This window comes from Hevea brasiliensis, chromosome 9 (genome assembly GCF_030052815.1).
Source record: "Hevea brasiliensis isolate MT/VB/25A 57/8 chromosome 9, ASM3005281v1, whole genome shotgun sequence".
Taxonomy (NCBI): Eukaryota; Viridiplantae; Streptophyta; class Magnoliopsida; order Malpighiales; family Euphorbiaceae; genus Hevea; species Hevea brasiliensis.
In genome coordinates this window covers 15,855,257-15,878,502 of record NC_079501.1, presented here as the reverse complement: position 1 = coordinate 15,878,502, position 23,246 = coordinate 15,855,257, and the positions used below count along the sequence as shown (strand labels likewise).

General features: G+C 40.9%; 1 protein-coding gene and 1 long non-coding RNA gene across 3 annotated transcripts; one reads left to right on the top strand and one right to left on the bottom strand.

Moving 5' to 3' along the window:
* Positions 1–16,834: 16,834 nt before the first annotated feature.
* Positions 16,835–18,608, bottom strand: LOC131183128 (uncharacterized). 2 transcript variants are annotated; one of them, XR_009151273.1, is made up of 3 exons: positions 18,138–18,350; positions 17,632–17,689; positions 16,835–17,053 (listed from the first exon to the last, which is right to left on the bottom strand). It is a non-coding gene; the product is annotated as an uncharacterized LOC131183128 (long non-coding RNA). The 2 variants fall into 2 exon arrangements; XR_009151272.1 differs by having other exon boundaries at positions 16,835–17,689; positions 18,138–18,608.
* Positions 18,609–19,374: 766 nt separating this feature from the next.
* Positions 19,375–22,014, top strand: LOC110642445 (uncharacterized). The gene has a single exon (XM_021794524.2). The coding sequence runs from the start codon at positions 19,894–19,896 to the stop codon at positions 21,880–21,882; it is 1,989 nt and encodes a 662-aa protein (XP_021650216.2). The 5' UTR covers positions 19,375–19,893; the 3' UTR covers positions 21,883–22,014.
* Positions 22,015–23,246: the final 1,232 nt, after the last annotated feature.

Below are 23,246 nucleotides of genomic sequence, written 5' to 3'. Positions count from 1 at the left end.
TCCTGCTGTTTAAGTTTTCATTCGAGAGATTTCACGTTGGAATCTCGCTAAAAGAGTAAAAATGAAACCAGGAGAAGTTAAAATATATATATATATATATATATATATATATATATATATATATATATATATATATATATAAAGCAATCAATCTCCCGATCCTTAATAAAGGAAAGTGTTGTTATGTATTTGCTGTCTGTCAATTCCATCTTATTGGTGAAAATAGAAGGATGAAATAATATTAGACATATTAAATGTAATAAAAAAATATAAATTTATAAAAATAAATTAATTAAATAATTATTTTATATAATTATTTAAATATAAAATAAATAATTATTTAAATATAATAATTATTTTTTTAATAAATAAAATTTTAAAAAATAAGTTTATTTAAATTAAAAAGCAATTAATGACAGAACTAATTTATCATCATAATTTAAATTTAATGAATAAATTGTTACTAAAATAAATTAGGGACACATTGATTTTGCTATATTTCATAAACTTAGTTATAAATTACCCTAAAATATTTATAACTACAAGATTAACCATATACACATTTGTTTTATAATTTATTATTTTAAATTTGATATTTATATTTAATATTTAACTGCTAATTTTTAAATATATTAGAAATATATAATATACTTTTGAATTTATTTAGCAAAATAAATTAAATTTTAACCAATTCCATATCAAAACAGCTTCCGTTAAATTCAATTTTGAGCTAAATTATATTAAAATAATTAAAAAATAAATAAATAATAATAATAAAATTAAAATATAAATTAAAACGAATTAAATCAAATTAAAATTTTTTTTATTCAATTTAATTTATCAATTTACAAAATTTTTTAAATTTTTAAATTTTCATATGCTCTAGTCTTTCCCTCTGGTCATTATAACTTATAAAATTTATAAGTTACACATTATATTAGATAAAAGCCCATAAAATTAAAAAAAAAAAAAGTCATACATAAAAAATCGATCAATTTAATTTTTTTTAATTTTAAAAAATAACAAAAAGAAATATATTAACTAATAAATTAAAAACAATTCAAAATTTCGGTTAACGGAGTTGGCAGCCGTTTCAATGAGTACAAATTTATATGGCTTTTGCTTTACCATTTGCAAACAAAATGCAAGCGATTAATCAAACAGTCATTTATTGAAAAAAAAAAAAAAAAAAAAAAAGGAAAATTCTTCTTCTTATTATTATTTGGAAAAGCTTATATAGACGCATGATTTATGATTTTATATTTTATTTGGGTAAAGGAATCTGAAATAAAATAAATAAATAAATCTAAAATTATTATTCATGATTAAATATAAAATTCTAACTTGTATTGTTGTGGCAGCTTCTTATTGACTTAAATCATTTCATTATTAAAATCATGCTCCTGCTGTATCAGCTAACCTTATCTCAAGAATTTGTCAAAATGGTTCACATAAGAAGGAAAAAAAAAAAAAAAAAAAAGAAAGTTCATTCACCCACCAAATTAAAGAAAAAGGTTTATTATAATTGTGGCCGTGATTTAATTGTGATGTGTTACCTGTCAGACCATATTATTATTATTAGGTAGTTATCATTTGTCATTGTCAATTTCACAAACACTCTCATTGTTACATTTCAAATTTTATGCGCTTTGGAAAATTATATTTCTATTAATTCATATATCTTATTTTCCATAATTTTTTTTTTTCTGTGAAGAAAGGAACAATGTATCCTATTTTTTTCTAATATAGAAGAATCAAATTTAAAAGAGCAAATTAGAGACTAAAAAAATTAATATAATTAAGCATCACAAATTATTATTATTATTATTATTATTATTATTATTATTATTATTATTATTATTATTATTATTATTATTATTATTTCTTAAATGTTAACATAATATATAAGATTTTATTTTTTTAGTATATTTATTATTATATTTACTATTATGAGCAAAATTTGTAGTAATATTTGATTTTTTTAATGTAATTGTACTAGAAAATATTGCATTTTATATTTTATAAAGGAACATTTTAAGTTAATCTTTTAATAAGTAAAAGTTAAATTTAGTTTTAATAAGCATATAATATTCAAAATTTCAACATAAATTTAAATTTTTTTAATATAATTGATTAAAAATTTCATCAATTATGATTTTGAAATATAAAATTTTTAAAAAATAAATATTAAATTATATTATTAAAATAAAAAAAAAAATAATTTTGTGGGCACTAATTAAATCATCCCTCTTAATTAAGAAAAATTATTATAAATAGGTGATTTCATACAGATAATCTTATGTAAGGATAAACTAATAAAAATTTAACAAATATATAAAAGTGGGGTTTATAAATATGAAAGTTGCTAAAAAAAATTACCTGATAATTTTTTTTTAATAACTATTTTGAATCGCATATTTAATTTTTAATGACTTATTATTTTACATTTTTCTCCTACCTGAAATTACAGTTTTATTATAAAATCTCTCATTAATTAAAGCCAAAGTAGTTCTAATTTTTTTTGTCAATCAAATGTATGGCAATATATTTACTTATTAAATAATTCGTAATTCTTAAAAAAATAATTTTTGATCCAAATAGTTAACTTTCAATTTATTTAAAAAATATGATAAATAAAAATATCCATAATAGCAATTTTTACATGATTTTGTGAACAATACATGAGTAAAATTATATAAATATTTTATTCCACATTTCTATTCATTTATGATTTTAATATTAACTATTTAATTTAATTCATCATTCTAAACTATATATTTATATTAAAAATATATAGAAACTGTCACGACCCAACCTATGGGCCGAACCGGTACTAGGACCTGGGCCAGCCTAAAACCCCTGTAACACCCCAAAATTTTAAATTTTATGAGCAATTTTGGTATTTTAATTTTATTTAAATTTTAGGAATTTTTTTAGATTTTTCGGATTTTAAAAATCGGGTTCGATTTTCCGAAAATATAAACTTTGATGATTTTTAAAAATTAATTTAAAGACCACGTGGCAAAACTAAAAATATATTTGGAGTCTACGTATTTTTCTGAGTTTTCTGGAATTTTTTCAGAATTTTTGGACCTCGTTTTCAGTCCCTAGGCAGAGTAAAAATTCAAAATTTTGTATTTCAAATTGAACAGGCCGAATCGAACCGGACCGGATCGGACCGATCGAATCGGACCGGTCTTCTTCTCTTTTTCTCCTCCCTCCCGCGCGCGACGACCCTCTCCCCTTCTCTCTCTCTTTTCTCTCTCCTCCCTCCTCCCCTTGCCGCGCCGCCGCCTCCCCTGCGTCCCCACCTCGCCGGCGCCCCACCTCGGCCCTTCCCCACGGCCGGCCGCTGGAACGCGGAAAAGCGGCCTTGGAATGGACGCCTTGTGTGAGACGCCGTTTCGGCTTCTCCGGCCAAATCCGGCCGATCCGGCCACCAATTGGACCGGGTCTTGTGTCTAAAATCATCTACTCGGCGAGAGCTTTCCATAGACACCAAGAACGCCGAAATCCATCGAGCGGTTTGTCCAATTTTTGCTCGGAAAGATTTTAGCCCATTTCAATTTTTGGGCTAGATTTCTCAAAAATTGTGAATCCCACGAGAAAACTGAGGCTACCAGCACGCTCCACTCGTCGGGAGCTTCGCAACGACATAAATTTCGAATTTTTTCGACACCGTTTTTCGGTGGGTCCCATGAAACTTCGCAGTGTTTTTCCGAGCATTTAATGAGCTTAGAAAATTCTGAAAAATTTATGTACTAACCCCCGTGTTATGGGCTTCGTGTTGGTATCCTCGATTCGCGGAAATTCGACAGTTGACCGGCTGCAAATTTCGGGCCAGACAGATCCGTTATCGGAAAAGTCTCCGAATTGGACCGAGGTTTTGGCTAGCCCCCCATTGTCAGACGCGTCGGCGCGTTCGAAGTCGGAAACGTCAAAGGTAGAACCGAACCTTGTTTTTACGTAAATTTCTAGTTCTTAAATAGGATTAAAAATCCGTAATATATTAGTGTAAGCTTAGAAAAATACAATTCTTTTTGCAATAGATTAGTAATATTGCTAAGGACATGAGGCAAAGTTTTAGAATTTTTAGAGTGATTTGGGCGGTTTTGCAAAAATGGTCAATTATAGGGACTAAATTGAAATTTTACATATTATGATGGATGATTGATTTAATGGGCCCAGGAGGGGCTGTGTGATGTGATTGAGTTGTGGATATATGGATTGTGAGTATAGAAGTGTGGTTTGAACCCTTTTGTAGGTTGGGTAGGTCCTAGGTATAGGGAGACTGTAGGATTTTCTACGACTTAGGGCGTAATTGGTCTTTTTCTTTGTTTGTATTGAGTCAGTTGTATTAAATAATTGTAATATAATTGTCGGTGAGCGAATGACCTTCTTCCTCGCCCGGCCGCCCACGGTGATTGTCGTCAGTGCGTGAGTAAAATATTAATTTTAATTGTAATTTCGATATTATTATATGTTCAACATGCCCATGCATCACTTATATGCATATATTTATGTAGTTAAACTCTAGGCACGATTTATGATGCATTGATAAATGTTAAAGTGCCATGATGTTGTTGTGGTAATTTGGAGCAGTGTGCGTGCGTTGGCGTGCGTGTGATGTGGTGTGGACTATGGATAGGACGGGTAGTCACGGCTTGAGTTCTTCGATGGGAACCGATCCTTGAGGGGTAGTCACGGCTTGAGTTCTTCATTTGGGACCCTCGATTTGGCTTGTTAAGCGAAAGTCGCTTGAGTTCTTCACGGCACGAGTTGGATTTAAGAGAGCTGTATAGGGGATCAGCTCCCATATGTTATGATTGATGCTACAGGGTGCGTGAGTGCTCCAAATTACCTTTTTGATGTTATGATGTGAAAATGATGTGGATGTTGCATTTCACTCTACAGGGTGTATTAGTTTTAGATAGTTATAGAGATTATGGTTAAAATTGATATTTTACTCTCTGAGTCGAACGCTCACTCATGTTCAATATTTTTTTCAGGCTACAGGAGGATTTTATTTTGGTTAACCTGCTTTTCTCCTTCACAGGTTGTTTATCAATATTTGTGTAATTTTATTTACTCCTAGAATTTCCACATGTGTTATAAGTATTTATTTGATTATGGTCTGTAATATTATTATTATGTTGGACCTGTAAACGTATAATGATATGCATGTTTGACGGATTGGATGAGGGAGCTGAGCTCCCATTTATTATTATGTTGATGAGTATGTGGAGGGTGAGCTGAGCTCCCCAATTGACTATATATTGTGTTTACAGGTCGGGTGAGTCGAAAACTCCCCGTTGGTAAGTCCATTTTATGGCCGGACTCTGTCCGTTTGTTTTCTTGAAATTGGTCCCAAATGGGCCTTAGAGTTGGGTAAATGAATAGTTAAGGCTTACTATGGGCCTCGGGGGCTTTAGGCTGGCCCAGGTCCTAGTGCCGGTCCGGCCCATAGGTTGGGTCGTGACAAATGTGGTATCAGAGCTTAGGCTCCAGATTCTTAGGGAATGTTGTCTAAAGTGTTGGGAAGAGTCTACTAGGAGTCACATGCGGAAATATAGGGTCCACATTCGTCTTGCATTGTCATCTTTGCTTCTAGTTTCTGCTCTATATGTTATGTATAAATATGAGTCTATAGAGCTGTGTAATGAGCAGTTTTGAATTTTTGTGGGCTAATGCTGCTGAATTTCAGGAAAATGCATAGAAGCAGGAGAGCTGCCACTGCACCAGAACCAGATGTGCCCGACGAGGTGTCGGCACAGGATGAGGCGCCTGCCCCGAGGAGGCGGGGTAGGAGGCCTAGAGCTGCTCAAGTAGAGGCAGCCACCCCGATCTGAGATCGATCCTTTATGGCACGAGGTCCCATGGACCCCATGGCGACTACTCTGGCAGTGCGCAAAAACCATCGACATGATGGCGCGATATATGGTCCACCCTCCACAAGCGGCGATCCATCGCACCAAGAGAGAATCTTACAAGCAGATCATAAATTTCAAGAAGTTGGTGCACAGTACCTATGATGTGTCGGGCGATGCATATCGGTTTTGGATTCTATGCAGACGGCGAGAGCAATTATAGTTGGTGATAGAAGATTGATAGAGTGTATGCAGCATGTCATGGGGCCTATGCCTAGACAATGGATGAATGACTATGTGTTACCCCGGATGGAGGGTTTGACATGGGCTCAATTTGTGGAACTTTTTATCAATCGGTTTGTGCCAGAAAGCTTCAGAGATCAGAAGCAGTGGGCCTTTGAGGCCTTAAGGCGAATGGCGGTGCAGAAGCGAATATGCTCTGAGAATTTACGGAATTGGCGGATATGCCCCTGCAGCAGTAGCTACAGAAACTATGAAGGTGAAGAGATTCCTAAGGGGGCTTGACAGGAGGTATGCGAACCTAGCCATGATGTCTGATCAGTCTTTTGACGTGGTAGTTGATCGAGCTAGATAGATAGAGATCGGTATCTTTGCGGATGACAATGGAGAGCCAAGAAAAGCGAAGCGAGAGGGTTCTCGGTGTCCCTTCCATGGGTACTCCAGACAGTGGTGGCCAGAATAATTACAGAGGAAGAAGTAGGAACAAGAAGAGTGGTTTTAGACACAAACCTCGAGAATTCGAACCAGTGCGGATCGGCGGTGGTCACGATTCGAAGTCTGGCGATTACAGTGCAGTTGAGATCCTCCTTGGCGCCTTGTGCAGTGTGGAAGAAGACATTGAGGACCTTGTTTGATGGGATCGGGAGTATGCTTGGTGTAGCCAACGGTCACTTTGCTAGAGAATGCCCGTTTTGATGAGCCACGGATGGGGTCACGGGTTACATTGCAAATGTTCCTACTTGATTGTATCCGGTACTTCCAACATGGCGGCGATCGATTCGATGTGCCAGGCGAGGACAAGGGGCGTGGATTTGGAGCGGTCGGGAGGTAGAAGTCGATGTCGAGTTTTGCCACTCGGGGTAGGGGTCAAGCTCGGGTTTTCACGACCCACCCGGGATGCTCGGGCTTCCAATGCAATTGTGGCGGTATTCTTACAGTGCATTCTTATGAGGCTCGTGTTTTGATAGATCCGGTGCCACGCACTCATTTGTCTCCTGTGTTTGCCATGAGGTTGGGTAGAAACCCTACAACTTTAGAGTGCCCTTTGTCATTAGCTACCCACTTAGTGATAACATAGATGTAGATATGGTTTCGGGTAGCCCGATGGTAGTGGATGGAAAGATTCTCCCGGCCAGACTTGGTTCCTCTACCGATGTGGATTTTGATGTAATTTTGGGGATGGATTGGTTGGCAACTCATTATGCCACTTTAGGCTGCAGGAACAAAAGGTGTATTTCCACATACAGTGTGGAAGAGTTTAGCTTTGTGATGTGAGCGTGGCTCCATATAACTTAGTGTCGACAATTAGTGCTAGAAAAATGTTGAGGCGTGGATGTCAAGGGTATTTGGCATTGGTGAGAGATACATCTGTAGAAGGTGTCAGCATGGAAAATGTTCCTGTTGTCAGAGAATTTATGGATGTCTTCCCAGAGGAGCTTCCAGGGTTGCCACCAGGAAGGGAAATAGAGTTTTGCATTGATGTTGTGCAGGGTACAAACCCCATATCGATGCCACCTTACAGGATGGCACCAGCAGAATTGAAAGAGCTGAAGGAGCAACTACAGGAGCTTTTGGACAAGGGTTTTATACGTCCGAGCACTTCACCTTGGGGCGCTCTGTTCTATTTGTGAGAAAGAAGGATGGGTCATTGAGGTTGTGTATCGACTACAGACAGCTGAACAAGGTGACTGTGAAGAACAAGTATCCACTTCCTCGGATCGATGATTTGTTTGATCAGATCCAAGGAGCTAGATTCTTTTCCAAGATAGACTTGCGATCAGGCTACCATCAGTTGAGAATCAAGAATGAGGGCGTGTCAAAGCGGCTTCGAGGACAAGATATGGTCATTATGAGTTCTTGGTGATGTCTTTTGGACTCACTAATGCAGCGACCTTCATGGACTTGATGAGCAGGTGTTCAAGTCATTTTTGGACCGTTTTGTCATCGTATTCATAGATGACATTACGTATACTCTCGGACCGAGGAAGAACACGTGTGGCACTTGAGGATGGTGTTGCGGGCGTTGAGGAGCACCGGTATATGCCAAATTTTCAAAATGTGAATTTTGGCTAGAAAGCATCTCATTCTTGGGACACGTGGTTTCTAGTGACGGCATTCAAGTGGATCCCAAGAAAATTGAAGGCATGGCCGATTGGCTTAGGCCTACTTGATCAACGAGGTGCGAAGTTTTACAGGTTTAGTAGCTACTATAGGCATTTTGTACAAGATTTCTCGGGATAGCGGCTCCCTAACTAAGTTGACTAGGAAGAATGTTCCATTCATTTGGACGGATATTTGTGAGGTGAGTTTCAGTTTAAGGAGTGTCTAACCACGCCTGTGTTGACACTACTGTGAGTGGTGAAGGATACACGTGTATTGTGCGCCTCGAGTTGGCCTAGGGTGTGTCTTGATGCAGAATGGAAAGGTAGTGGCTTATGCTTCAAGAAGCGGTGAAGAGGCATGAGTAGAACTATCCCACCCATGATTTGGAAATGGCGGTGTAATCTTTGCACTAAAGATGCGGAGACACTATACGTATGGTGAAGTGTGCGAGATATACACCGACCACAAGAGCTTGAAGTACATCTTCCAACAGAGGATTTAAACTTGAGGCAGAGGAGATGGATGGAGCTTACGAAAGACTATGATTGCACCATCGGTACCACCACTGGAAGGCCAATGTTGTGGCGGATGCCTTGGCGAGAAAATCTTACAGCGATTTGGCGCACATTTGAGAGAAGAGACCATTGATTCGAGGTACATGAGTTGATGGATCAAGGTTTAATCCTAGATCTTTCGGATGAGGGTATTGTTGGCTCACTTTTCGGTGAGGCGGACTTGAGGGCGAGTTAGAGTTTCCCGGCCTGAGACCAACAAGCGATGAAGATTATAGAAAAGTCTGACAAGGTGAAGGTGGTGAGTTTGGATTTGCCAATGATGGCGCCCTAGTGCAAGGTTCTAGGATATGTGTGCCCGATGTGGACAACCTCGGGAATGAAATCATGCGAGAGGCACACTGCACACCTGCTGACATCCACCCGAGTTCTACCAAAATGTACCATGATGTGAAAGATAGCTCTGGTGGAATGGCATGAAGAGAGACATAGCAGACTTTGTGTCCAAGTGCTTGACTTGTCGGAAGGTGAAGTTTGAACACGAGAGGCCGTCGGGGAAGGCTGCAAGAGCTCCCTATCCGAGAATGGAAGTGGGAAATAATCACTATGGATTTTGTGGTAGGTTGCCTCGTACCACGCGAGGATATGACTCGATATGGGTAATTGTAGACCGTCTAACCAAATCAGCTCACTTCTTGCACTGTAAAGACTACATACTACGTGGCACGCAGTATGCGGCTCTACATTCGAGAAATAGTCGATTGCATGGAGTTAGGCTTCCATAATATCGGCAGAGGGCCCATTCACTTCTCGGTTTTGGAGAAAGTTGCGGGAGGCACTTGGCACCTGATTGAACTTGATGCGGCTTTCCACCCTCGAACAGACGGGCGATTGAAAGGACAATCAAACAACTGGAAGACATGCTTCGCATGAGTGTCTTGGATTTTGGAGGTCAATGGGATGGCGGCTAGCTTTGGTGGAGTTTACCTATAACAACGATTACCACTCGGCATAGGGATGGCACCTATGAGGCATTATATGGAAGAAAGTGTAGGTCTCCTCGTGTTGGGCGAGAAATGGGGAAGCGAAGGTGCATGATGTAGACCTAGTGCGGTACACTTGAGGTAGTTCCTTTAATCGAGAACAGCGAGGGCGGCTTTGATGAAGCGAGAAGAGTTATGCGGACCCAGACGGAGGATGTGGAGTTTGCGATGGCGACTATGTATTCTGAAGGTTTCTCCAATGAAGGAGTCATGAGATTTGGAAAGAAGGGCAAGTTGGCACCTCGGTATATCGGACCTTTTGAGGTTCTTGATAGAGTTGGGCGATTGCCTACGGTTGGAGCTACCACCCAACCTCTCTCACGTTCATCCGTGTTTCACATCTCCATGCTCGGAAATACATTCCCGATCCTTCTCATGTCTGCAGTAGGATGTGATAGAGCTAAAGAGAACTTGACATTTGAGGAGCGACTGTAGCCATAGTGGACTACCAAGTTAGGCAGTGAGATCAAAGCAGATCCCTATGGTTAAGGTTTTATGGAGAGTCGATCGGTGGAAGAGTGCACACAGGAGTCGAGCGGGACATGCGTAGCAAGTACCCATATTTGTTCAATGTATAATCATGTGCTTTATTACGCCTTGTGTAAAATTAGGGCGAATTTTTACGTAAGAGGAATAATGTAACACCCCAAAATTTTAAATTTTATGAGCATTTTTTGTATTTTAATTTTATTTAAATTTTAGGAATTTTTTTAGATTTTTCGGATTTTAAAAATCGGGTTTGATTTTCCGAAAATATAAACTTTAATGATTTTTAAAAATTAATTTAAAGACCACGTGGCAAAACTAAAAATATATTTGGAGTCTATGTATTTTTCTGAGTTTTCTGAATTTTTTTTGAAATTTTTGGACCTCGTTTTCGGTCTCGAGGTAGAGTAAAAAATTCAAAATTTTGTATTCTGAATCTAACCGGCCGAATCGAACCGGACCTTATCGGACCGATCGAATCGGACCGGCCTTTTCCTTCTTCCCTTTTTCTTCCCCGCGCGCGTCGTTCCCTCTCCCTTTTCTCTCTCTTTTCTCTCTCCTCCCCTCCCCTGCCGCCGGCCAGCCGCCTCCCCTGCGTCCCCACCTCGCCGGCGCCGCCTCCCAGCTGTCCCAGTCGACCGGCCGCAGCCCCAAACGGCCAGAAACTCGCGCGAACGCCCCTCCCCTGCTCATGCAACATTTCGGCTTTCCCGGCCAAAATTCGGCCGATCCGGCCACCAATTGGACCGGGTCTTGTGTCTAAAATCATCTACTCGGCGAGAGCTTTCCATAGACACTAAGAACGCCGAAATCCATCAAGCGGTTTGTCCGATTTTTGCTCGGGAAGATTTTAGCCCATTTCGACTTTTGGGCTAGATTTCTCGAAAACCGTGAATCCCACGAGAAAACCGAGGCTACCAACGCGCTCCACTCGTCGAGAGCTTCGCAATGACATAAATTTCGAATTTTTTCGACACCATTTTTCGGTGGGTCCCACGGAACTTCGCAGTGCTTTTCCGAGCATTAAATTAGCTTAGAAAGTTCTGAAAAATTTATGTACTAACCCCCGTGTTATGGGCTTCGTGTAGGTATACGAGGTCCAAAAATTCCAAAAAAATTTCAGAAAACTCAGAAAAATACATAGACTCCAAATATATTTTTAGTTTTGCCACGTGGTCTTTAAATTAATTTTTAAAAATCATCAAAGTTTATATTTTCGGAAAATCGAACCCGATTTTTAAAATCCGAAAAATCTCAAAAAAATTCCTAAAATTTAAATAAAATTAAAATACCAAAAATGCTCATAAAATTTAAAATTTTGGGGTGTTACATTCTTCCCCTCTTACAGAAAATTCGTCCTCGAATTTTACACAAGGCAGAATAAAGCACATGATTATACATTGAACAGATAAGGGTACTTGCTACGCATGTCCCGTTCTGACTCCCAGGTGCACTCTTTCACTGACTGACTCCTCCACAAAACCTTAACCATAGGGATCTGTTTGGATCTCAGCTGTCTCACTTGGTAGTCCACTATGGCTACAGGCTGCTCCTCAAATGTCAAGTTCTCCTTTAGCTCTATCACATCCGGCTGCAGTACATGAGAAGGATCGGGAATGTATTTCCTGAGCATGGAGATGTGAAACACGGGATGAACGCTAGAAAGGTTGGGTGGTAGCTCCAACCGTGAGCAGCTGCTCCAACTCCATCCGTAACCTCAAAAGGTCCAATATACCGAGGTGCCAACTTGCCCTTCTTTCCAAATCTCATGACTCCCTTCATTGGAGAAACCTTCAGAAATACATAGTCGCCCACTGTAAACTCCACATCCCTTCGTGCAGGTGCATAACTCTTACATCTCTTTGAAATTTTTGATCGTTCACGATTAAAGGAACTCCCTCTGACGTGTACTGCACTAGGTCTCTCTCCTGCACCTTCGCTTCCGCCAGGTCCGTCCCCCACAGAGGAGACCTACACTTTCTTCCATATAATGCCTCATAGGGTGCCATCCCTATCTTTGGAGTGATAATCGTTGTTGTAGGCAAACTCCACCAAAGCTAGCCTCATCCCATTGACCTCCAAAATCCAAGACACTCATGCGAAGCATGTCTTCGATGTTTGGATTGTCCTTCCTGTCCGTCCGTCGAGGGTGGAAAGCCGTCATCAAGTTCAGCGTGTGCCAAGTGCCTCTGTAACTTTCTCCAAAAGCAGAAGTGAATCGGGGCCCTCTGTCAGATATTATGGAAGCCGGAACTCCATGCAATCTGACTATTTCTCGAATGTAGAGCCGGGCATACTGTGCCACAGAATATGTAGTCTTCACAGGTAAGAAGTGAGCTGATTTGGTTAGACGGTCTACAACTACCCATATCGAGTCATATCCTCGCGTGGTACGAGGCAACCTAGTCACAAAATCCATAGTAATCATTTCCCACTTCCATTCTGGGATAGGGAGCTCTTGCAGCTTCCCTGACGGTCTCTGGTGTTCAAACTTCACCTTCTGACAAGTCAAGCACTTGGACACAAAGTCTGCTATGTCTCTCTTCATGCCATTCCACCAATAGCTATTTTTCACATCATGGTACATCTTGGTGGAACCTGGGTGGACATTGTACAATGTGTAGTGTGCCTCTCGCATGATTTCATTCCTGAGGTTGTCCACATCGGGCACACATATCCTAGAACCTTGCACTAGGGCGCCATCATTGGCAAATCCAAACTCACCACTTTCACCTTGCTGTACTCTTTCTATAATCTTCATCAATTGTTGGTCTCTGTGCTGGGAAACTCTAACTCTGTCCCTCAAGTCTGGCCTCACTGAAAAGTGAGCCAACAATACCCCCTCATCTGAAAGATCTAGGATTAAACCTTGATCCATCAACTCATGTACCTCCTGAATCAATGGTCTCTTCTCTACTGAAATGTGCCAAACGCGCGAAGATTTTCTGCTCAAGGCATCTGCTACAACATTGGCCTTCCCAGGGTGGTACTGGATGGTGCAATCATAGTCTTTCAGAAGCTCCATCCATCTCCTCTGTCTCAAGTTTAAATCTCTCTGCTGGAAGATGTACTTCAAACTCTTGTGGTCGGTGTATATCTCGCACACTTCACCATACAGGTAGTGTCTCCAGATCTTTAGTGCAAAGATTACAGCCGCCATTTCCAAATCATGGGTGGGGTAGTTCTGCTCATGCCTCTTCAGCTGCCTTGAAGCATAAGCCACTACCTTTCCACTCTGCATCAAAGCACACCCTAGGCCAACTCTGGAGGCGTCACAATACACGGTGTATCCTTCACCACTCACAGGTAGTGTCAACACAGGGGCAGTAGTTAGACACTCCTTAAGCTTCTGGAAACTCTCCTCACAGTCATCTGTCCAAATGAATGGAACATTCTTCCTGGTCAACTTGTTAGGGGAGCCGCTATCCTGGAGAAATCTTGTACAAAACGCCTATAGTAGCCAGCTAAACCCAGAAAACTTCGCACCTCAGTGACTGTCGTAGGCCTAAGCCAATCAGTTACAGCTTCAATTTTCTTGGGATCCACTTGAATGCCGTCACTAGAAACCATATGTCCCAAGAATGAGATGCTTTCTAGCCAAAATTCACATTTTGAAAATTTGGCATATAGCTGGTGCTCCCTCAACGTCTGCAACACCATTCTCAAGTGCCACACGTGTTCTTCCTCGGTCTGAGAGTATACCAAAATGTCATCTATGAATACGATGACAAAACGGTCCAAAAATGGCTTGAACACCCTGTTCATCAAGTCCATGAAGGCTGCTGGTACATTAGTGAGTCCAAAAGACATCACCAAGAACTCATAATGACCATATCTTGTCCTGAAAGCCGTTTTGGACACGTCCTCATTCCTGATTCTCAATTGATGGTAGCCTGATCGCAGGTCTATTTTGGAAAAGAATCTAGCCCCTTGGAGCTGATCAAACAGATCGTCGATCCGAGGAAGTGGATACTTGTTCTTCACAGTCACCTTGTTCACCTGCGTAGTCGATACACAACCTCAATGACCCATCCTTCTTTCTCACAAATAGAACAGGAGCGCCCCAAGGTGAAGTGCTCGGACGTATAAAACCCTTGTCCAAAAGCTCCTGTAGTTGCTCCTTTAGCTCTTTCAATTCTGCTGGTGCCATCCTGTAAGGTGGCATGGATATGGGATTTGTACCCGGCACAATATCAATACAAAACTCTATTTCCCTTCCTGGTGGCAACCCTGGAAGCTCCTCTGGGAAGACATCCATAAATTCTCTGACAACAGGAACATTTTTCATGCTGACTCCTTCTACAGATATATCTCTCACCAATGCCAAATACCCTTGGCATCCACGCCTCAACATTTTTCTAGCACTAATTGCTGACACCAAGTTATATGGAGCTACGCTCCTGTCACCATCAAAGCTAAACTCTTCCACACCAGGTATGTGGAAATACACCTTTTTGTTCCTGCAGTCTAAAGTGGCATAGTGAGTTGCCAACCAATCCATCCCCAAAATTACATCAAAGTCTATTACTGGTAGAGGAACCAAGTCTGCTAGGAGGATCTTTCCATCCACAATTACTGGGCAACCCGGAAAAATCATATCTACATCTATGTTGTCACTAAGTGGGGTAGCTACCGACAAAGGGCATTCTAAAGTTGTAGGGTTTCTACCCAACCTCATGGCAAACACAGGGGAGACAAATGAGTGCGTAGCACCCGGATCTATCAAAACACGAGCCTCATAAGAACAGAAGAATACACCGCCACAACCGCATTTGAAGCTTGAGCATCCTGGTGGGTCGTGGTGAAAACTCGAGCTTGACCCTACCCCGAGTGGCGTAACCACGATCGACTTCTACCTCCTGATCTGCCTCCAAATCCACGTCCCCCTTGTCCTCGGCCCTGTTGGCCACTGAACTAACTGCCTGCCATGTTGGAAGCACCCGGATACAATTGTCGAGGAACATTCGCAACAGAACCTTGTGACCCCATCTGTGGCTCGCTGAACACGGGGCATTCTCTAGCAAAGTGACCTGGTTGGCCACACCTGAAGCATACTCCTGATCCCATCAAACAAGGTCCTGAATGTCCTCTTCCACACTGTGCACAAGGTGCCAAGGAGGATCCTGAACCGGACCAGGCTGCTGTACCAGCTGTGACCACCTTTGGATCCGTACACAGTGCAGATCCTCGTGGTCTGTGTCTAAAACCACTTCTCTTGCTCCTACCCTTTCCTCTGTAATTACTCTGGCCACCACTATCCGGAGTACCCATTTGGGGAACACCTGAAGAACCCTCTGCTCTGTTTTTCTTTGCTCTTTCGCTGTCATCCACAGCATAGCTAATCTCAATCTGTCTGGCTCGATCAACCACCACATCAAAAGACTGATCCGACATCATGGCCAGGTTCGCATACCTCCTGTCAAGCCCCTTTAGGAACCTATTCACCTTCATAGTTTTTGTAGCTACTGCTGTAGGGGCATATCTGCTCAATTCCAGAAATTCTGTAGCATATTCATCTACAGACCTGCCATTCTGTCTTAGGGCCTCAAAGGCCCACTGTTTCTGATCTCTGAAGCTTTCTGGCATAAACCGATTGATGAAAAGTTCTACAAACTGAGCCCATTTCAAACCCTCCATCCGGGGTAACACGTAGTCATTCATCCATTGTTTAGGCATAGGCCCCATGACATGCTGCATACACTCTATCAGTGTTCTATCAGTCAACTGTAATTCTGTTCCTGCCTGTCTACAGGAATCCAAAAACCGGTATGCATCGTCTGACACATCATAAGTACCAGGCACCAACTTCTTAAAATTTATGATCTGTTTGTAAGGTTCCCCTCTTGGTGCGGTGGACTGCTGCTGCTGTGGAGGGTGTACCATATATTGCGCCATCATATCGATGGTTCTCTGCAGACCAGCTAGAGTAGCTGCCATGGGGTCCATGGGACCCTGTGCCATGAAAGACTGTTCCTGAGCGTGGCGGTGCTCTTACTTGAGCGACTCTAGGCCTCCTACCCGCCTCCTCGGGCGGTGCCTCATCTGTCTTGACACCTCGTCGAGCACATCGGCTCTGGTGCGATGGCGGCTCTCCTACTTCTACGCATTTTCTGAAATTCAAGACATTAGCCCACAAAATTTAAAAGCGCACATTACGACTCTATAGACTCATATTTATACACAATATATGAAGCAGAAACTAGAAGCAAAGACGACAATGCAAGACGAATGTGGACCCTATTTTTCCGCATGTGACTCCTAGTAGACTCTTCCCAACACTTTAGACAAACATTCCCTAAGAATCTGGAGCCTAAGCTCTGATACCACATCTGTCACGACCCAACCTATGGGCCGGACTGGCACTAGGACCTGGGCCAGCCTAAAGCCCCCAAGGCCCGTAGTAAGCCTAACTGTTCATTAACCCATCTCTAAGGCCCATTTGGGCCCAAATTCAAGAAAACAAACGGACAGAGTCCGGCCATAAAATGGATTTTCCAACGGGGAGTTTTCGACTCACCCGACCTGTAAACACAATAAACAATCCATTGGGGAGCTCAGCTCACCCTCCACATACTCATCAGCATAAAAATAAATGGGAGCTCAGCTCCCTCATCCAATCCATCCAACATGCATAGAATATTAAGTTTACAGGTCCAAAAATAATAATTTAGTTTACAGACCCAAATCAAATAAACATTTCTAACACATGCGGAAATTCTAAGATTTAACAAGTTTATACAAACATAGTAATCGACCTGCGAGGGAGAAAGCAGGTTAACCTCAAAAAATATCCTCCTGTGGCCTGTAAAAATTTTTGAACAGGAGTGAGCGTTCGACTCAAAGAGTAAAATATCAATTTTAACCATAATCTCTATAACTATCTAAAACTAATGCAACCTGTGGAATGAAGTGCAACATCAGCAATAAATTCACATCATAGCATCAAAAAGGTAATTTGGAGCACTCACACACCCTGTAGTATCAATCATAACATATGGGAGCTGATCCCCTATACAGCTCTCTTAAATCCAACCTGGTGCTAGCGAATTACTCAAGCTCGGACTTCCACTTAATAACCAAATCGAGGGTCCCAGTGAATTACTCAAGCCGTGACTACCCCTCGAAGGATCGGGTCCCAGCGAATTACTCAAGCCGTGACTACCCCGTCCTATCCATAGTCCACACCACATCACACGCACGCCAATGCACGCACACTGCTCCAAATTACCACAACAACATCCATGGCACATCAACAGTTATGAATGCAACATAAATCGTGCCTAGAGTTTAACTACATAAATATATGCATATAAGTGATGCATGGGCATGCTGAACATATAATAATATCGAAATTACAATTAAAATTAATATTTTACTCACAGACTTGACGACAATCACTGTGGCGGCTGGGCGGAGGAAGAAGGCTGTCCCGGCTCACCTGACAATTATATTACAATTATTTAATACAATCTGACTCAATACAAACAAAGAAAAAGACCAATACGTCCTAAGTCGTGCCGAAAATCCAGCAGAGTCTCCCCTATACCTAGGACCTACCCAACCTGCAAAAGGGTTCAAAACACACTTCTATACTCACAATCCATATATCCACAACTCAATCATATCACACAGCCCCTCCTGGGCCCATCAAATCAATCATCCATCACAGTATGTAATATTTCAATTTAGTCCTTATAATTGACTATTTTTGCAAAAACTGCCAAAATAAGCTCTAAAAAATCTAAAACTTTGCCCCGCGGTCCTTAGCAATATTACTAAGCTATTGCAAAAAGAATCATAATTTTCTAAGCTACCACGAATATTTTACGGATTTTTAATCCTATTTAAGCACTAGAAAATTACGTAAAAACAAGGTTCGGGTTTACCTTTGCCGATTCCGACTTCGGGAACGCGCTCGGGACGTCTGACAATGGGGGGCTAGCCAAAACCTCGGTCCAATTCGGAGACTTTTCCGGTAACGGGTCTGTCTGGCCGGAATTTCGCAGACCCGGTCAACTGTCGAATTTCCGCGAATCGAGAATACCTACACGAAGCCCATAACACGGGGGTTAGTACATAAATTTTTCAGAATTTTCTAAGCTCATTTAATGCTCGGAAAAATACTGCGAAGTTTCGTGGGACCCACCGAAAAATGGTGTCGAAAAAATTCAAAATTTATGTCGTTGCGAAGCTCTCGACGAGTGGAGCTCGCTGGTAGCCTCGGTTTTCTCGTGGGATTCACGGTTTTCGAGAAATCTAGCCCAAAAGTCGAAATGGGCTAAAATCTTCCCGAGCAAAAATCGGACAAACCGCTCGATGGATTTCGGCGTTCTTGGTGTTTATGGAAAGCTCTCGCCGAGTAGATGATTTTAGACACAAGACCGGATCCAATTGGTGGCCGGATCGGCCGGATTTTGGCCGGGAAAGCCGAAACGTCGCAGGGGAGGCGTTAGCGCGTTCCGGCCGTTTAGGCGCGGCCGGTCGGGGGACAGTGGGAGGCGGTCTTGAGAGGTGGGGACGCAGGGAGGCGGTGGCGGCGAGGGGAGGAGAGAGAAAAGAGAGAGAAAATGGAGAGGGAACGACGCGCGCGGGGAAGAAAAAGGGAAGAAGGAAAAGGCCGGTCCGATTCGATCGGTTCGATTCGGAATACAAAATTTTGAATTTTTTACTCTACCTCGGGACCGAAAACGAGGTCCAAAAATACCGAAAAAAATTTCAGAAAACTCAGAAAAATACATAGACTCCAAATATATTTTTAGTTTTGCCACGTGGTCTTTAAATTAATTTTTAAAAATCATCAAAGTTTATATTTTCGGAAAATCGAACCCGATTTTTAAAATCAGAAAAATCTCAAAAAAATTTCTAAAATTTAAATAAAATTAAAATACCAAAAATGCTCATAAAATTTAAAATTTTGGGGTGTTACAGAAACGTTTTTTTTAAGATAATGAAATAACATTCAAAATTTTAATGCTTATAAAAAAACAAAATTTCAAGTGATCCATTATATATGTGGGCAAATTATTCACTAACCATCTAATAATAGTTCGAATTCCATTAATATTAAAAAAATATAATTATCATACGTAAAAACTAATCTATATGGTTTTTTTAGAATTAATTTGAGAGCCAATCTTGTGGACCTGGAGGACTGCTGAGACAGACAGACAGCTCGGTAAAGTTAAAGCGGCAGCAAGTTCCTGTGTAAGAACTAAGGAAAACCCAACAAGCCGAACCAATAACAGAGGTAAATACTCGTTTGACCTTGTAAAAGCCGTCCACTCCACCACTATGGAAGCAGCAGACTCTTCTTTCGCTCCTTTGAAAAATTATTAATTCAAAACTCTGCAGCTCATGATATCCCCAAAATAATTAACCCAAACTCCCATGCCAGTAACCACTTCAAACAATCCTCACATCTCTAGCTTCCCTTTTCATCTAACATCTCCATAAATCAAGCCGTTAACGCCTCTTTTTGCTTTTTTTCTGGTTTTTATTTGATTCCTTCTCTACCTCTCTTTCTTGACCTGATCTTTGTCAAAACCGCCTCTTTTTGAAGATTTGTGTTCTGTGTTTTTGATATTAAGTCTTTTATCTGAGAAGATTTCTGGGTTTTGTGTTGGTCCGCCGTGAGGTTAATCCATGGCGGACTTGGTGAAGCAAATCTTGACAAAGCCTATCCAATTAGCTGACCAAATAATCAAAGCTGCTGATGAAGCCAGTGCTTTCAAACAAGACTGCGCTGAACTCAAATCCAAGACTGAAAAGCTCGCCGCTTTACTCCGGCAAGCCGCTCGAGCCAGCTCCGACCTGTACGAGCGGCCTACGCGCCGGATCATTGACGACACAGAGCAAGTCCTTGACAAGGCTCTGGCCCTGGTGCAAAAATGCCGAGCTAACGGCCTCATGAAACGCGTTTTCATTATAATCCCGACAGCCGCGTTTCGTAAAATGTCGTCTCAGTTGGAAAATTCGATCGGTGATGTGTCGTGGCTTTTGCGTGTATCGGCGTCGGCTGATGATCGTGATGACGAGTATTTGGGATTGCCTCCGATTGCTGCTAACGAGCCAATTCTTTGTCTTATATGGGAACAAATTGCGATTCTCTATACTGGGTCACTGGATGATAGATCCGATGCCGCGGCTTCGCTGGTTTCGCTGGCAAGAGACAACGATCGGTACGGGAAGCTGATTATTGAAGAGGGAGGAATTCCGCCTCTGCTGAAATTGGTCAAAGAAGGGAAGATGGAAGGCCAAGAGAACGCCGCAAGAGCGATTGGTCTACTGGGTCGTGACCGGGAGAGTGTCGAATACATGATCCACGCAGGTGTTTGTATTGTATTTGCGAAAATACTCAAAGAAGGTCCTATGAAAGTTCAGGCAGTAGTGGCTTGGGCTGTTTCTGAGCTCGCAGCGAATTATCCCACATGCCAAGATCTTTTTGCGCAGCACAATATCATTCGGTTGCTAGTTGGTCATCTTGCATTTGAGACGGTTCAAGAGCATAGTAAGTATGCCATTACTAGTCACAAAGCCACTTCGATCCATGCGGTTCTGATGGCTAGTAATAGTTCGCCTACTGCTCATAATGTGATAAATCCAACAGTTGATGATGATCCGTGTCGAATTCCTCATCCTATGGGTAATCAGACTCCAAATCAGTTGCACAATGTGGTCACCAATACTATGGCTTTGAACACAGCCTCCAAGCCGCCACAGCAACGAGCTGGTTGTAGTAGTAATGGAGCCAGTCAAACCAACATTTCCAAGATCAATAGCAATGGAAACAACAGTATGAAGCAAAATCATCAGCCTCACCATCAACAGAGTCCTTCGCTTTCTGGGGTTAACATTAAGGGCAGGGAGCTTGAAGACCCTGCCACTAAGGCTAACATGAAAGCAATGGCAGCTAGAGCACTTTGGCATCTTGCCAAGGGAAATTCTCCTATTTGCCGCATCATAACTGAATCAAGAGCACTCTTGTGCTTTGCAGCTCTATTGGAGAAGGGAGCTGAAGATGTTCAATTCAATTCCGCCATGGCATTGATGGAGATCACTGCAGTAGCAGAGAAAGATGCTGATTTGAGAAGATCAGCATTCAAGCCTAATTCGCCTGCATGCAAAGCTGTTATTGATCAGTTGCTGAAAATCATCGAAAAAGCTGATTCTAACCTCCTTATACCATGCATCAAGGCTATAGGGAATCTAGCAAGGACATTTCGAGCAACAGAAACCAGAATGATTGCCCCATTGGTTAATCTTCTAGACGAGAGAGAAGATGAGGTTTCCAGGGAGGCTTCAATTGCTCTCACTAAGTTTGCTTGCACAGAAAACTATCTCCACCTTGATCATTCCAAGGCAATCATACAAGCTGGAGGGGAAAAACACCTAATCCAGCTTGTCTATTTCGGTGACCAAGTAGTTCAACTCTCCGCTTTGTATCTCCTAAGCTGCATTGCTATGCACGTTCCAGACAGCGAGGAGCTTGCAAAGGCTAAGGTGCTTACAGTGCTAGAATGGGCATCCAAGCAATCGTTTGTGAGTCAAGATGAAATAATTGAAGCATTGCTAGAAGACGCCAAAAGCAAATTGGAGCTTTATCAGTCCAGAGGTTCAAGGGGATTCCATTGATTTCTATCAATAGTATATAGTCTTTTATAATTTTCTTGTTTATTTTTTGTAGCAGTGTCATACTAATGGAGTGTACATACAATTAGTTTTCTTCTTTTATATAATATGTTTCGAAGCGTTTGATCCTTTTCATAGCTGCAGCTTCATGCTATGAATTTTATGTTCACTGTGGGTACTTGGGATCCTTACATTAAATTAAACTCTTATAACTGCAGGTCGATTGAAGTTTGGAAACTTGGGCAGTTCCCTCCCTCCCTCACCCATTTTCTTGTTTCTCAATAATAATATTTGATTTAGTACTCTGATCTCAAAAATGATGAGGATGAGATGTTTTTGGCAGATTTAAATCTATACATTTTCCAGAAATCGCACCCTGTTGGAATTATTGGATGGTTGGTGATAATTCAGCTTAGTTGGTACAGCTAGGGAAAGAGATAAGGTGGGAAGAAACATGTATAGAAAAGAGAATATTAGGTTAGTATCCTAGTCATTTGATGTGGATTGGGGCATTAGAATGTCAACTCACATTTGGCATAGTTTTTGTTTGTGGATTTCAGCCAACATGGAAGAAATATTCAACCTTAGAACTTGAACAATTTCAAACAAACTACTGTAAATCATATGATATTCTATTCCTTCATGGAGGCAAACCAAATCCTTAAAATTTGTGGGCATCAGGATTTGTTTGTGCCAGAGGTTACGGATTTTTATACCCATCTGGTTAAAAGGGATCCAGCTTATCCAAGGGATAGAGATCTCTGCAAGTTTCATAATTTTAACATGGGTGAAAATGAATTCACGCCAACCATCATATGGTACAAAAATTCAATCCTAAGATTGTACAGGCCAACCAATTGCAACTTGAAACTGGAATTTATCATTTGCATATGGAATCTGGAATTTGTACAATTTGACAAGGACGTTACCCCAAGTCTTGTTGAGATTTCTTGGCAGTATTTTGAAATCCTTCGATTTCAACCAACATATTTCTTCTCAGGCTGGAAGAAGTCACCCTTTGGGCCGCCATCTGTTCCCATTTCCTCCTCCTCAGGGAGTTGTGATTGTGAACTAGCTAGAGAATTTCGATGCAAGTTTAAATTTTAAATCTCATAAGAGATTCAACTCGTTGAGAAAATATTTCAATGATTATTTTAAAATTCTGAATATATTAATTTGATAATATAAAATATGCCCTTAAAATTAAATAAAAGAAATAAATCTCAATATTTAAAAAAAAATAAAAAAATTATCTTTAAGTCTTAAATGGCAAAAAACTGTTGTTGGTTGAAAGTTTAAATTATTGAATACTATAAAAATAAAATTGATAATTTATAAATTATATTACTAAAATTATGTAAATGGAT

Coding starts and splice junctions, on each gene's coding strand:
- LOC110642445 (XM_021794524.2), top strand. CDS start 19,894: ATGGCGGACTTGGTGAAGCAAATCTTGACAAAGCCTATCCAATTAGCT.